This window comes from Rana temporaria, chromosome 3 (assembly GCF_905171775.1).
Source record: "Rana temporaria chromosome 3, aRanTem1.1, whole genome shotgun sequence".
Lineage (NCBI taxonomy): Eukaryota > Metazoa > Chordata > Amphibia > Anura > Ranidae > Rana > Rana temporaria.
In genome coordinates this window covers 87,892,766-87,909,927 of record NC_053491.1, presented here as the reverse complement: position 1 = coordinate 87,909,927, position 17,162 = coordinate 87,892,766, and the positions used below count along the sequence as shown (strand labels likewise).

General features: G+C 45.8%; 1 protein-coding gene across 1 annotated transcript in view; it reads left to right on the top strand.

The window, feature by feature from the left end:
- The window catches only part of LOC120931443 (mucin-3A-like), a 53,099-nt gene extending 37,506 nt beyond the window's left edge, over nt 1-15,593 (top strand). Inside the window, exons 12-13 of the mRNA XM_040342881.1 lie at nt 11,340-11,462; nt 14,814-15,593. Of these exons, the coding sequence (XP_040198815.1) occupies nt 11,340-11,462; nt 14,814-14,819 (129 nt within the window). The 3' untranslated portion in view covers nt 14,820-15,593. The remainder of the gene's footprint in view (nt 1-11,339; nt 11,463-14,813) is intronic.
- The last annotated feature ends 1,569 nt before the right edge of the window (nt 15,594-17,162 follow it).

Below are 17,162 nucleotides of genomic sequence, written 5' to 3'. Positions count from 1 at the left end.
ATTATTTGCTCTTTGTGAAAGTTAGAGAGTCTACAAGCTATGGTGCAAATCATAAAAAAAAATCACACCTGTTGTACCGGTGCCTATCTCATTTCTTGGGGCCCTGAACACGCCAGGAAAGTACAAATACCCCCCAAATGACCCCTTTTTAGAAAGTAGACATTCCAAGGTATTTAGTAAGATGCATGATGAGGTTTTTGATGTTGTAATTTTTTCCCACAATTCTTTGCAAAATGAATATTTTTTTTATTTATTTTTTCCCCCTCACAAAATTGTCATTGTAATAGGTTATTTCTCTCACATGGCATGTGTATACCACAAATGACACCCAAAAATACATTCTGCTACTCCTCCTGAGTATGGGCGATACCACATGTGTGAGACTTTTTTACAGCCTGACCACATACAGAGCCCCAATATGCAGGGAGCACCATCAGGTGTTCTAGGAGCATAAATTACACATCTAACTTGTTGACTACCTATTACACTTTTGAAGGCCCTGGAGCACCTGGACAATGGAAATGCCCACAAAGTGACCCCATTTTGGAAAGCTAACACCCCAACGTATAATCTATGAGGCATAATGAGTCTTTTGAACGATTCATTTTTTTCCAAACGTTTTTGGAAAATGTGGGAAAAAATGAAAACACATTTTTTTTACGCAAAGTTGTCCATTTATAAGATATTGCCAACACATAGCCTGTACATAGCAAAAATTACACCCCAAAATACATTCTGCTACTCCCCCTGAGTATGGCGATACCACATGTGTGGGACTTTTTCACAGCCTGGCCACATACAGAGCCCCAATATGCAGGGAGCACCATCAGGTGTTCTAGGAGCATAAATTACACATCTAACTTGTTGACTACCTATTACACTTTTTTGAAGGCCCTGGAGCACCTGGACAATGGAAATGCCCACAAAGTGACCCCATTTTGGAAAGCTAACACCCCAACGTATAATCTATGAGGCATAATGAGTCTTTTGAACGATTCATTTTTTTCCAAACGTTTTTGGAAAATGTGGGAAAAAAATGAAAACGCATTTTTTTTACGCAAAGTTGTCCATTTATAAGATATTGCCAACACATAGCCTGTACATAGCAAAAATTACACCCCAAAATACATTCTGCTGCTCCTCCTGAGTATGGCGATACCACATGTGTGGGACTTTTTCACAGCCTGACCACATACAGAGGCCCAACATGCAAGGAAGACCAACCGGTGTTCTAGGGACACATAGCATACACATGACAAGAATTACACACCAAAATACATTATGCTAAGCAAAGGGTAAACAAAAAATGTACCTGTGGTTTTAGTAGCGCAGTTGTCCACGGGACGATAGCACTGGTCCAGGCAGCAGGCAGGGACTTGGTCAGCAAAAGAAAATGCAATTGTCCAGGCAACAGGCATGATGGCATAGGTCCTACAGGCAGCAGGCAGAAGTAGGGCCTCGTTCAGGACAGAATGGGGACAGGGGTAGAGGCTTCTCCCACCCAAATCTCTTTGAAGCCTCCGGGCAACCAGACCCTAATCTAGAATGAGAAAACAAAAACAATAGTTTTCTTCATCCAGAAAAACAATTCTGGAGCCCCTCACATGTGAGACCCCTGTGCTTTGAATCCCACTAGTCCACTGGCAGGGTAAAAGATCAGTCCAAGAGGCAGGCAAAAAGAATGGTCAAACGGTCCAGGGTCAGTTCCAGATCAGGCAGAGGTATAAACAGAATCGGTAGGCATAAGCGTGGTCAAATAACAGTCCAGGGTCAGTTCCATATCAGGCAGAGGTATAAACAGAATCGGTAGGCATAAGCGTGGTCAAATAACAGTCCAGGGTCAGTTCCATATCAGGCAGAGGTATAAACAAAATCGGTAGGCAGAATCGTGGTCAAATAACAAGCCAGGGTCAAATACAGAGCAAGCAGAGGCATAAGGGGTGTAAAGGTAAATGGCAGGAAGTGACTAATAATTTAGTAAGGAATGATAACGGCGGAAACAGCCGCCTATGCAGAGGCCTGGTTGGGAAGGGCATTGGGCACAATGAAAACGGGTGTCTCTTCTCACTCCATCTTTGGAGCACACCCGGCATTTTTTTTGGGAATTTCGGCCTGTTGGTCCGGGAGGGATTTTATCTGGGAAGTGGCGCTCGTAGAGTCTGCTTACCACATCGGATCGAATGGTTGCTGGTGGGTTGCTGGTGTATAAAAGGGCAGTGGTGATTTCCTCCTGGAAGTAAAGGTAGGATTTGGGTCTTGGAGTGGATTTTCGATATAATACGTACGTGTTGTATATGGCCAAATTGAATAAGTAAATTGAAACTTTTTTATACCACTGGTATGATCGTCTTGTGGAAAGGTAGGGCTCGATCATTTGATCATTGAAATCGACACCCCCCATGAACTTATTGTATTCGTGGATACATTTAGGTTTCTGGATTTGCCCATTCCTCCTTCTGATGGTAACGCATGTATTGTTGTGGATGGTAGAAAGCACGTACACATCCCTTTTGTCCCTCCATTTCACGGCCAGAACTTCCTCATTGCGTGCACTCGCCGTCTCCCCTTTTCTTAGCTTCTTGGTGACGAGGCTTTGAGGAAAGCCCTTCCGGTTCGACCGTACGGTGCCGCATGCGGGTGTCTTCTTTCTATACAAGTTTCGGAAAAGGGGCAAACTTGTGTAGAAATTGTCCACATACAAGTGGTAGCCTTTCTCCATGAGCGGGTTTAGGAGTTGCCAAACAATTTTCCCGCTGGTTCCTATGTAGTCTGGGCAATTAGGGGGGTGTAGCTGGCTGTCCTTTCCTTCATATATGTTGAAGGCATAGGTATATCCGGTGGCACGGTCACATAATTTGTAGAGCTTCACTCCATAGCGGGCCCTTTTGGAGGGCATAAATTGCTTTATGCCGAGCCTGCCAGAAAATTTGACAAGTGACTCGTCAACACAGATGTTTTGGTCCGGGGTAAACAACTGGGGGAAAATTTGGGAAAAATAATCTAGTAGTGGCCGAATCTTATAAAGTTTATCAAAATTTGGGTCATCTCGGGGAGGGCACTGGGTATTGTCACTGTAATGTAGGAATCGCATAATCATTTGATATCTGGACCTGGGCATTTTTGAGGAAAAGACGGGCATGTGGTATATGGGGCGTTTTGACCAATATGAACGTACTTCGTTTTTGTGGTTTAGTCCCATACAGAATACGAGGCCCAAAAAATTTTTAAACTCTTCCACTGTAAGGGGTCTCCATTGGAAGGGACGGGCATAATAGGATGTGGGGTGACTGGAAATAAATTGTTGGGCATAGAGATTGGACTGGGAAACAATTGAGGAAAGCAAGTCCTCAGTAAAAATTAAACTGAAAAAATCTATTGGGGCAAAATTTTCTGTGTCCACTTGGACTCCTGGCTGGGCAGTGAAAGGGGGAATGTTGGCTTCTCCTGAATTAGGAGGAAGCCACAAGGGGTACTGAAGGGAATAGGGAAGGCTGGCATGGGACCTACTGGTACGTGACCTTGCTTGACGAGGTGTTGCGGTTCTGGTGGATGGCACAGCGGTGCTGGTGGATGGCACAGCAGTGCTGGTGGATGGCACAGCAGTGCTGGTGGATGGCACAGCAGTGCTGGTGGATGGCACTGCCTCCTTAGCAATACGCCTTCGTCTGGCGGGCGGACCCTCTTCCTCCTCTTCCTCCTCTTCTTCCTCTTCTTCCTCCTCTTCCTCATCTTCCCCCTCTTCCTCCTCTTCCTCATCTTCCCCCTCTTCCTCCTCTTCCTCCTCTTCCTCTTCACTGCTAACTATCGGCTCATAGTCAACATCAGATCCGGCGTCTGACCTTGCGGAGGAATCCGAATCGCAGAGCTCCCCGTTGCTCTCGTCGGCCGCAATAATTTCGTATGCCTCCGTAAGTGAAAAAGATCTTTTAGCCATGACAAAAGATGGCACGTGGCACTGATGACACTGACAGGTGGCACTGACGGCAAATGGGACTGGCAGATGGCACGGGCAGATGGCAGATGGCACTGATGGCAGGTAGCACTGATAGCAGGTGGCACTGATGGCAGGTGGCACTGATGGCTGACGGCACGGGCAGATGGCACTGATGGCAGGTGGCACTGATGGCTGACGGCACTGATGGCACGGGCAGGTGGCACGGGCAGGTGGCACGGGCAGGTGGCACTGATGGCTGACGGCACTGATGGCACGGGCAGATGGCACGGGCAGGTGGCACGGGCGGCAGGTGGCACGGGCGGCAGGTGGCACTGATGGCTGACGGCACTGATGGCACGGGCAGATGGCACGGGCAGGTGGCACGGGCAGGTGGCACTGGCAGGTGGCACTGGCAGGTGGCACTGGCAGATTGCACTGGCAGATTGCACTTTTGGCAGGTGGCACTTTTGGCAGGTGGCACTGATGGCAGGGGCAGGTGGCACTGATGGCAGGGGCAGGTGGCACTGATGGCAGGGGCAGGTGGCTCTGATAAATGCACTGGCACTGGAAGGTGGCACTGGAAGGTGGCACTGGAAGGTGGCACTGGAAGGTGGCACTGGCAGGGACTGTGGGTAGTGTTATGTCACTCACTGTTTTTTTTTACACTGTAAACGGCTTTCTCTCCTCACACGCGGTCTGTGTGTAAGGAGAGAAAGCCGGCGATGAGAGATGATCTCATATGTTTACATTTGAGATCATCTCTCATTGGACGGCTCGATCGAGTGCTGAATGGCCGCTGTGATTGGCCATTCAGCACGATCTGTGATTGGCTGTGTCCGAGGGACACGGCCAACACAGTTTTCTGCAGAAGCGCGATCGCGGGGACACGCTTCCAGCAGAGAAACGACAGGCCGTTTAAAAACGGACACTTGGCACTTCAGGTCCGCGCTGCAGACGTATTTTTACTATAGCGCGGATCTGAAGTGGTTAAGCCAGGGACCTCCAAAGGCCTTATTTCAGAACTATATGAGCAGATCGGTGATGGACAGGGCCGCTGATAGGGCAGTACAACCAGCCCTGTTGTACCGGGCCCGCCCAGATCAGCTGAACAGTGGGGCCCGGCAGCATTACAGTTGCTGCATTAAATAAAAAAATCGAGCTTGCTAAATTGCTCCCCCTCGCTCCTACTTGTTTATGGAGCAGGTTATACCATTTTCCTGGGCCCCATCAGGTCAACAGAGGGGCCCAGGTGCTCAGAGTAGGGACTATTTTTTCATTTTCGGGGTGCATGTAGCCCCGCTACTCAATTTGTCCCGGCCGACGGAGTGATACCATGATTCTCCGCCCGGCGCCTGCCTCCAGTTCTCACTTGCAAAGATGCGAGGTGGCTGACAGGAAACATCTGAAGGAGATCGTGGCTGCAATGGACAGTGAGTGGAGAATAGAATAGAATCCTCACTGTGTCCTAATATACAGTTTATCTCACAGCACAGCGGACTATTATCAGCATTACAATAATCCTCACAGGCAGCACATATCTATCATGGCTCTATATCACATGGCTGCTGAGGGTGCTGACTTTGTTATGGCTGTGCTGTGTTACAATCTGTTACACACAGTACAGCCATAAGTTAAAAAGTCAGCAAACAGCCATGTGACACAGAGCCATGATAGAGCACCTTTTTAATGTGCTGCCTGTGATGATGATTGTAATGCTGATCATAAGACGTTGAGATACTACTTTACACTTCAGTTGGGGGAGCAATAAAAGTGCCACCCCCCCAAACCAATCCCCTTTAACCGCTTCCCATTCAGTGATGTACTAGTACGTCGCTGGATGGGAAGTGTGATATCTTGGTCATCACTGCAGCAATGATTGAGCTATCATTTTTTAACCCAAGCCACTACCAGCTTGAACAAGTATCTGATCAAACTGATCTTGGTTTGATCAGATGCTTTGGTGGCTAGAGGACAGATATGGGCTCTAAAAGACCCCAGATCTCACAATAAAGAGGACCTGCCCTGGCTCTTGCTATCACAATGGATGTTATTTATCCCTTGTGAAAGCAAAAAAAGGTAAAAAATACAGTGTACATTTTTTACATTTTTAATAAAATGAAAAATGTATTTAAACTGCCCCCGCTCTTTCGTGCTTATGCACAATTGCAAACTCACACGTTGGCCCCACATAAGTGTAAACGGCAACAAACCTGCATTTTGTTTTGAGACTGGCTCAGGGTCGGGGCCAGGGGTGAGAGGTCAATGGCATGGCTAAAGGGGGCCCCGTCAGGTAGGCTGTTTAGGGCCCCATAATTTCTAACAGTGGTCCTGGTGATGGGTCCATAGGAGGGAGATTGGGTAAAAATAAACAAAGATGGGAGAAGGATGTAGTTTTTGTTGCAAAGCAATAAGTGTCCCACGTTTAACTCCGAAGAGGGGCGGGAGCTCTGTGTCCCGTGTTGTATTCTCAAGAAAAGGATTTCATAGGTAAGCTGTATTAAAAAAAAAAACAACAAAAAAAAAAAAACTTTTCTTGCTCATACATCATGGGACACAGAGCCTTAATTAATGAGATGTCCCATAGCAATGCTAAAATTAAGGGGAGGGATACACCGATCAGAATAAGACCGCCATTGGTCCCAGAGGATTTATACTGCTGCCTGCAGTACACTACGCCCGAAGGCAGCATCCTCGGTCCCTCTCACATCTACTTGGTAGAATTTGGTAAATGTATGGACCGAAGACCAAGTAGCAGCCTTACAGATCTGAGCCATGGAGGCCTGGTGATGCACTGCCCATGAAGCGCCAACTGCTCTAGTCGAGTGTGCTTTCCCCTGAAAAGGAGGAATCTTCTTTTCTAAACCATAGGCCTGAATAATAACTTGTCTAATCCAACTCACAATAGTGGACTTCGACGCTGCCTGGTCCTTCCTTGGGCCTTGTGGCAGAATAAACAGGCAATCAGTCTTTCGTATCTGAGCTGTAGCTTGCAGATAAACTTTCACCGCTCTTACAACATCTAGAGAGTGTAGACTCTCTTCCTGGGCAGACTGCGGATCTGGGTAAAAGACAGTAGGACTATATCTTGATTCAGATGAAATCCTGAAACTAACTTGGGTGAGAAAGTTGTCTGAAGACGCAGCACCACCCTGTCATCAATAATCGCATACGGTTATTTACACAAAAGAGCTGCCAATTCCGATACCCTCCTTGCTGAGGATATGGCTACAAGAAAAAACAGTTTCTTTGTCAAGACTTGAAGCATGGTATAATGGTTCAAAAGGTAGCTTCTGTAAAATGGACAATACCAAATTCAAATCCCATGGTCACACGGGAGACTTAACCTTCGAATTCAGGCATAGTGCTCCCTGAACAAAGGCCTGGACTAGGGAATGAGAGGCAAGCTGTTTTTGAAAGAATACCGACAAGGTCAAGATTTGGCCCTTGATAGTGCTCAAGGCCAACTTCATATTTATGCCCAACTGAAGAAAGGCAAAAATCCTATTAATGGCATACTTCCTAGGATGCCATCTTCTGGGTTCACACCAGGAAACATACTGTATGCCTTCCAGATTCTGTAGTAATGAGCCTGGAGGCCGGCTTCCTAGCATTAACCAGAGTGGATAGGACTGGACCTGAGAGCCCCCATTTTCTCGAATGTGTGTCTTAACAGACAAACCGTCCAATTTAGACTTTGATGAGAAATATTGGGCCCCTGCGATAGTAGGTCCGAGCATAGTGGGAGAACCCAGGGTCTTCCCACTGCCATTATTACAATTTCTGCTTACCAGGGTCTCCTGGGCCAAGCCGGGGTGACCAAAATCACTGGCTTTCCTTCCCTCTTGACTCTCTGAAAGAGTTGTGGGAGAAGCGTAACTGGAGGGAACGCATAAATCGGAGAACTATCCCATGAGATTGTCAGGGCATCCGACCCTTGAGAACAAGGATCTCTTGTTCTTGACACAAAGTTGTCCCTTGAGGTGCCGTAGACAGCCCGAAAGGAAGGGCCACAAACTGAAAATGCCACTGATTCACCGCAAACCTTAGAAATATTTGGTGAGTGGGGAATATTGGCACATGTCGATATGTAGATATGCATCTCTGATGTCTTGATGCCAGGAATTCTCCTCCCTGGCGAGTGGAAACAACTGAATTGACAGTCTCCATGCAAAAGGAGCGAATGTTCAGAAACTGATTCAGGCTTTTCAGATCTAGGATAGGTCTGACATCCCCGTTTTTGGCTTTGGAACGGTGAAAAGGTTTGAGTAGAACCCTGATGCCTGATATTCTGGGGCTAACTCCATGATTACCCCTTGGGACAACAGGCGTTCCAAGGCCAAAATCAAAGGCCTTCTTTTTTCTGCATCTTTGGCAACTCTTGATCTCAAAAAACGGGGTGGCGGAAGTTCTCTGAATTCCAGCTTGTAGCCGGAGGACACTGTGGAGATGACCCACTTGTGCGGAACTTCGTCCCGCCATGCGTTTGCAAATTGCAGCTGCCCCCCTACTCTGCTGAGCGGGGGCATCCCTTCATAGGGAATTTTTGGGGTTCTACTTAGATTTTGAACCCCAAGTTCTTTTCTGCCCTTGGGCTTGGCTCTTGGCCTTTCCCCTAGTGTTGGACTGGGGAGGCCATCGCCACTGCCTGGAAAATGAGGTTCCAGGGGCTGGGAAAAGAACGCTTAAATGAAGGACGTTTTACTCTTCTTTTTACCGGCAACAGAGTAGATTTGCCTCCGGTAATCATTTGTATGTATTTATCCAAGTCATCCCCAAACAGGCGTCCTCCCTCGAAGGGAACGTTGCCAAGTATCTTTTGCAAGAAACCTTGGCCTCCCAACAGGGCCGATCCGCCCTATAGGCTCACTATGCAAGCCGCTTAGGGCCCTGCAAAGGGCCCCCCAAATTACTAGAGGCCCCGCCTGGTGAGAAGTCATCTTCGCCCCCTCACCCCACTTCTCAACTCGCTGGCTGCATGGGAGAAGAGGTAAGAAGTCGGCACCCCCCGCTTCTCAATTTAATGTAAGATGTAATTTCCAACAGCAGAACACCCCCTCCCCCCACTTCTCAACTTTCTTTAATGTGACATGTCACTGTCGTCAGCGCCCCCCGCTTCTCATTTTTAATGTGCCATTTCATTTTGCTTAGGGCCCCAGGGAGGTCAGGATCAGCACTGCCTCCCAATGTTTTAACCAAAGGGACCTGCGCATGTGTACCTGCAGGAGATTCAAGCAGGATGCTTGCTAAACAGAGTCCATAATCGCATCAATCGCAAAACACAAGGCCTTAGAAAGGTCCTCATAAACCTCAATCTCCTCTGTAGGGAGGAGGTTAATCATCTGCTTCATTTGTTCCTTGAGGAACGGACATACACCAATTGCTGCAACTGCAGGTTGCACTACAGCATCAGCCAGAGGAGGAGGCTTTCAATAGGAGTCTTTAGGTTTGCCTGGTTCAATCCACAGGGATGCTTACAGCCCGCAGCTCTGTGTCCATGCCACTTACAGAAGGCTTCTGGCATTCTGGGCTTTAAATCGGACTCTTGTCGCCTGCACACAGATGCGCCATGTCTGCGCACAAGCAACCACGGCCCTCCCCATCTGCCCATTAGATAGCATAAAGCGTGCTCGCACCGACCGTCATGGCGGTGCCCAGGGCGAAGAGGAGAGGGGGAGCAGATCACTGGGGGCTTCATATGCGTTTGCGGCAGAGCCTTCAGCGGAGGAGGTGAGTGACATTTCACTGACCGACTTGGCTGGATGGCTTTGTAAGAATACATCAGGTATGCACTTGCTCCCTCCAGTGGTGAAAACCAGGAAAGATATCCTACTCGCAGAAGATCATAAAATAAATTATCCTCTTACCTTATCCATGCCACAAGAAAGCTAAGTAGTTCCAGCTTTCACCCATCACGGCAGGCAAGTTGTGCCAACCTTTAGGTTTACCAAGGGTTCATTAACTACTTGAGACCCGGCATATAGTCAAAAGACAGCGTCCAGGTGGCTCTATAAATCCGGGATGCCGTCTTTTGACGTCCTCCGGCCACTGGGGGGCGCGCGCACCCGGCGCGTCCCAGAGATGCCGATGCGCGTGCCTGGCGGCCACGATGTCCGCCAGCTACCCGCGATCGGCAATGACAGAGCAGGGACGTGGAGCTTTGTGTGTAAACAAAGAGCTCCACGTCCTGTCAGGGAGAGGAAACGGATGCTGTGTCCCTTGTACATGGGGACACAGCATCGGCCAACTCCCCCAGTCATTCTCCTCCCCCCCCCCCACAGTAAGAATCACTCCCAGGATACACATTTAACCTCTTCCTCCCCCCCTTAGTCTTAACCCATTCCCTGCCAGTCACATTTATACAGTAATCAATGCATTTTTATAGCACTGTTCGCTGTATTAATGTGAATGGTCCCAAAAATGTGTCAAAAGTGTCCGATGTGTCCGCCGCAATATCACAGTCCTGCCAAAATTTGCAAATCGCTTTATTACTAGTAAAAAAAAATAATAAAGTCAGAATTCTATCCCCTTTTTTGTAGCCACTATAACTTTTGCGCAAAACAATCACTATATGCTTATTTTACCAAAAATATGTAGAATATGTATCGGCCTAAACTTTTTTTTTTTTAATGGGATATTTATTATAGCAAAAAGTAAAAAATATTGTTTTTTTTTTTTTTTTTTTTTTTTTTTCAAAATTGTCGCTTTTTTTGTTTAGCGCACTACGAATACACTGCCCAACACAAATTCTCTTGCCTTTGTGGCTGTGTGTGGTGTAGAGGTGGGCGTGTTATTTGGATATACCGTATTTATTGGCGTTTAACACACACCTTCACTTTAGGAGGGAATTATGTTTGCATGTGTTTAAGTTTTCATTCATTCAAGTTTCAGGGGAAAAAAATGTAAATAAAAAAACTGAAGCAAAATAAGGGTCATTGCCCATCAATGCAGCCTAATCAGTGCCCATCTTCAGCCTCTCCATTGCCATGAATGCAGCCTCTCCATTGCCATGAATGCAGCCTGATCGATGTCCATCTGCAGCCTCAGAGGGAAGGGGGGGGATGAGCACCAACAGATTACATACAGGAGAATCTCCTGTTTACACAGCAGCCTCTGTAATACAATTTCTCCCGCCTCCTATGATAGACAGAGGAGTCGTCCAATGGCAGCCCAGGAGACGGGACTTCCTATTACAGATGTCGCTGAGTAAACAGGAGATTCTCCTGTATGTAATTTGACAGCACTCGTTCCCTCTCTCCCCTCCGAGGCAGCGCCGATAAATACAGTATAAATCCAAATTACCAGGGGGCCACATTAAACTGGAACGGGGGCAGCAATTGGCCGGACTTTGGACATGCCTGCCTTACACCTAACTGCATACGTAAATTTATTTTTCAATTTTTTTCAGTGTTACAAAACCCGAATGCTTGGCCATAGAAGGAAAGAAACCATTCGTCAGCGGCATGACCCAGATCAGCAAAGTCAACGTCTTGAGATGGATAACCGTGCATTCAGAGCATCCATAGAACTGGTAACGTTTCGTTGTTTTTTTATGTGCATTTCTCAGTGTGTTTGTGGGGGTTTATTTTTTTTTCTATCTAGTGGGCAATTTAGAACTCGCAAAATTCAGCAGGGGGATTACTGAATGTACAAGTGAATGTGAGAGATGACATCACTAATGGAGCAAACGAGGAGGTAGAATCCTTATGGGTAGAGCTGCAAAGGGATGGAACTAATAGAAAAAAAAATACTGGAAGTATGCTATAGGCCCCCTAACCAGAGGGAGGAGGCAGAGACAGACCTCCTATCACACTTTGGATTAGCAGCAAGGATGGGAGGTGTCGTCATGATGGGAGATTTTAATTATCCAGACATACTGGGTGGAAGGAACTGCGCATTCATCGAAGGCTCGCCAGTTCCAAAATGTCTTGCAGGACAATTTCATGGGTCTGATTCAGATTCAGGGAATCTGGTTACTAAGGCTAAAGAGATGGCGAAGGTATTGAATTTATTCTTCTCAGTCTTCACGAGGAAGTCGGGGGGGGGGGGGTTTCAGTAACCAAAACTGCAATGTTTATCCTCATGACACATCACAGGAAGAACCCTCTGGCCAACGGTGGACAAAATTAGAAATGGACTTGAAAAACTTAACATTGATAAGTCATGGCTTGTACCCGATGGTCCTTAAGGAACTTGGTCAAGTAATTGCCAGATTATTGTTTCCTAATTTTTACGAACAGTCTACTGACTGGAATGGTACCAGCTGGTTGCAGAAAAGTCAATGTAGCACCAATATTTAAAAAAGGGCCAAGATACGTCCCTGAGAATTATTAAAGATTTATATAGCGCCAACAGTTTACACAGAGCTTTACAATGTAGAGGGGGGGCAGCACAATTACATTAAAGTTCAATACAGAAGGTATAGAAGGGAATTGGACCAGTTAGCCTAACATCAATTGTATGCAAGCTCTTGGAGGGGATGATAAGGGACTATATACAAGATTTTAGCAATGACTGTATCATTAACAGTAATCGGCATGGATTCATGAAGAATCGTTCTTGCCAAACCAATCTATTAACCTTCTATGAGGTGAGCTGCCATCTGGATAAAGTAAGGTCTGTACAGGTGGTGTATCTGGATTTTGCAAAAAGTATTTGATGCAGTTCCCCATAAACATTTACTGTACAAAGTAAGGTCCGTTGACATGGACTGTAGGGTGAGTACATGGATTGAAAACTGGCTACAGGGGCGAGTTCAGACAGTAGTGATGAATGGGCAGGGGTTGGAGGTAAGGTCCCCCAGGGTTCTGTCCTGGGACCAATCCTATTTAATTTATTCATAAATTACCTGGAGGATGGGGTAAACGGTTCAATTTGTGTATTTGCAGACAATACTAAGCGAAGCAGGGCAATAAATTCTCCACAGGATGTGGAAAACTTGCAAGAGGTTCTGAACAAATTAATGGGGTGGGCAACTACATGGCAAATGAGGTTTTATGTGGAAAAATGTAAAATTATGCATTTGGGTGGCAAAAATATGAACGCAATCTATACACTAGGGGGGAGAACCTCTGGGGGAATCTAGGTTGGAGAAGGAGCTGGGGGTCCTAGTAGATGACTCGGCAATGGAATTCAATGCCAAGCAGCTGCAAGAAAAACAAACAGAATATTGGTGTGCATTAAAAAGGGATTAACTTCAGAGAAAACCAAGAATTCTCCCACTCTACAAGACTCTGGTCCGGCCGCAGCTGGAGTATGCTGTCCCGTTCTGGGCACCAGTCCTCAGGAAGGATGTGCTAGAACTGGAGAGTCCAGAGAATGGCAACAAAACGAATAAAGGGTCTGGAAAACCTTAGTTATAAGGAAAGGTTGTACAAATACTGTACTGGTGACCCCACAAAGGGGAAGAAACTGTGGCCATTCACTAAAATTAGAAGAAAAGTGGTTTAACATTAAACTGCGTAGAGTGTTCTTTACTGTAAGAGTGGTTAGGATATGGAATTCCCTTCCACAGGCAGTTTCAGTGGGGAGCATTGATTTAAAAAAAACATTAGCTAAGCACCTGAACGACCGCAACATGCTGGGATATACAATGTAATACTGACATAAAATCATACACAGATTGGACTTTTTTTTTTTTCTTCAACCTCACCTACTATAACTATGTTTCAGTAAGTAGGTGAAGACAGATTAGAAGTTCAAAGCAGCAATCCTTTATTAGAAAACTGAACAGACTGATGGCATTAGGTTAATGGCTCACAAGCCCATGCAGGGAGATAGTAGTGTGCCAGTGAGGCACTGTGACTCGCGTGTTCTGTAGTTTACTCTGCTGAGCCTGGTGGAATGAACAGCTGCCTCTAACCCAAGTGGTTGAATCAATAGATGGAGCTGGTAATAGCCTGCGCACCCGGAAATGACAGTTGCCATCGTTGCTCGTCGCCACTGGCTGGGGAGAAACGCCACGAGCGGGCGAAAGTGCTCCACTATGGAGACAGTATTTGGCGGGTAATCAATGAGGACATCGATTCGGCATCCGTTGGGCTCACTGCCTGCCCCCAGGAGCTCCAGTTTTCCAATAAATGCCGCTTTTAATCTGTCTCCACCTAATTACAGGAACAGTGCTTCTTCTGCTGAATTTTAAACCTCCCACTAGAACGAACGCACACGCAGGGAAACTGTATGCGATTCAGACAGGAATATTACCAGGCTCCTATTCAAATAGCATGCAATTTTCTTGCAGTGAAATTTGTGCTCACTCATTTTGTATCGGTTTTGGTATCGGGAGCATTTGAGCGAGTGCTGATACTCACTCAAATGCCTGATATCTGCATCAATACCGGTATCATTGCCTCCCTATTTGCCACCATTGATGCATATAGCAATAAAGGCACAAACTGGTCTTTGCTGCGTAAGTGCAGAGTGTTAAACCTATCCCTGACAGTTAATACAATTCTGATGTGACTTGTTTGATTTATAAAGTCTTCAGTGGAGAAGATCAGTGTATGCCTTTGTCCATTCTTGCTAAATGCTATTTGCCTCATGGATATCTGTTGCGTTTTCAGGATTTTTCATTTTTAACAAATCGGTGGGTCCATTTTGACTTTTAGCCAGTTCCTATTTTGCTCCACCTCCCTCTAACATAGACACAAGCATTCAGTTAGCTGATGCAAAAACATGCATGTTCATACAATGCAAGGGAGATTGTTGTGCCCAACTCTCCATTCAGCCAGTCACCCTCTGGAATTTTAACTCATGGCTGTTATTGGATGTAGGCTTTGGTTTCAGAAAGCAGATAAAACAATAAAAAAAAAAAAAAAAAAAAATTGGTAACGAGAGGCAGAACTGCTTGTTCACTTTTTATGTTCTTCCCCCCACCAAATAGCCCTAGTGGACACATACTGGCATTCTCGCAATCAAGCAAATTTAACTGGAACAGAGAAGCCAAAGATGCTGGAACGGCGGTGAAACTCTCTGGAAAAAGCCTTGGAGATGGAGCTGTACTTTTTACTTTGCCAGTATGAGCTGGCTCTGAGTCTGCTATACATGTGGTTGGTGATTCCTGCATTTTAGAGGACAAAGGACTTTTGATGTAACATTTTATTTTTATTTTTTTGTCCATATTTTTCAACACTTTTCCTTCAGTCAAGATATTTCATTGCTCATAGCGCACCTTCCCGTTGTCTTTATGCACTGTATGTAATGTAACAACGCCTTTTAGGATGTAAAAGAAAAACAAACTCTTAGTAAAGGCTTCCTAGACACAAACTAAGATAAAGCAGAGGAAATGTTTTTTTGTTCTACGTGTTCCCTCTTAGGTGAGGGCTGGTCTACCTAATGTCCCATGAAGAACTGCAACACACCATTGCTATACAAGTTTTATGAGCAGTTGTTTGGTAGATATATACTTGTACTGTATGTTATGTTTATGTAGCTAAAAACAGAATCCTATGACTGATTTTGCATCCTATGGAAGGGTGACTAGCTTTGTTTTCAATCAAACAAAAAAAAAAAATTCTAAAAATAAACCTTTTGTGTGAGATGCATCACGACTTAATGGTTTGTAAGGTGGTGGGAAGAACAATATTTTTTTAATGGTTTTATGAATAAACTGAATGCGCTTATTTTAATCCATTTTGAAATTAAATAAAGACTAAAAAAAGTGGTGGTATAGTATGTTTGTTTTTTTTAAAAGGGACGTGTGTATGAAAGGACACCTTTCACTTACAAGTTAATTTACTAGTGTGCAATTTCAGTCTTTCCTGCTTCTAGAAGTGTAGCACTGCCCCAGCAGGAGCTTCTGGTAACTGGCTTGCCCACTCCTGCAAAGTCAGGCAACATGCATTCTTCACATCCAGACAGATGACATCGGTCCCTGGGCTTGTTTTTGTTATAATTCGGGGGTAACACCTTGGATAGGGTGAAGGGATATATGGGATGCCCAACTTGAAATGAAGAACAATATCGGGTGACAAATTCCTCTGTGTACAACTCTAGGTTTGTCTCCATCCTGAACATTGACCGTCTCTGAAAGCCCCTTAACGACTAGGAAATCTATATCCTTTTTTTTAGAAAGTAAAACAAAGTGTTGTAAGCTGCATTCTAGGAATACCTCCAAGTCCCCTGTAGACACTGGTTCCAGTTCGACCAACTGTAAATGCCAGCCCACCTGTTTTCTTTGCCAGCCTACCCAGCTGCCTAAGATCTCACAGGGCAAGGTAAAGGATTAAGCATAATACTGTCTTCTAAAAAAAGACCTGCTACGTGTGGCAGTCTTTCCCCTAGTAAGTCTCTGACCATGCTGATGTACTCCTGTCCTTGCTCCCACTGCCTATTGAGAAAAGATTTATTTAAAATTGCAATACTGTCAGGATAGTCCCAGGCCAGTGATGAATGTGGAAAAGAGGGGGACATTTTTGACACGTGTCATGTGTCATTTCAATAGTCTTACTTCCAGGCGTTTCATTCCCAATATACAAGATTTAGGCTTTCTTCAATAACATGAAGTTTTCTGCTTCAAGATAGACAAGCAAAACGACAATGCTTACGTAATTACAGCTGGTAACGCATGGCAAGATGGTAATTCAGATGGTTTCAGAAGGAGGATCTCTGCTGGGTTTCCATAGTGAAAGCTTCCTGGTGGGTGGGCTTCCTACCCCATCTCCCTGCAGGGTTGGGTGACCCTGAGGTCCTACCGTGTTTCCCCGAAAATACACCATACCCCGAAAATAAGCCCTACCTGGATTATCGGGGTGGGCTGCAATATAAGCCCTACCCCGATAATAAGACCTAGTAAATCGCCAATTTTTTTTTTTTAAATGATGGCTAAAGGTCTCTGTTTGCTGCGGTATATGTAAAACAAAGTATGCACCCACCGCCGCCCCGCCGGAGGTCCTCTTCTCTCCCCCCGGCTGATGTCTGCTGCTGCTTCCTCTTGTGAGCGCATCAGCCGGGGATCGCGGCTATTCTCTTCCCTCCCCTCCTCCCTCCAGATGCCGTCTTCAGCGCATTGATGTCAGCGGCAATCTTGGCTCTTCTTTCTCCTATTCTCCTCCCGCTGATGTCTGCGCCCCCTCCCTTTTCACTGCACGGAGCCCGCTGACGTTACCAAAGCCGAACTCCTCATCACCTCAGATCTCGGTGCAGAAAAAAAACAGGTACCGTACCCCATACTTTTAACGGTATACCAGTAGAAAACTGAACCTCAGACCACAATAGGACACAGTATCACAGT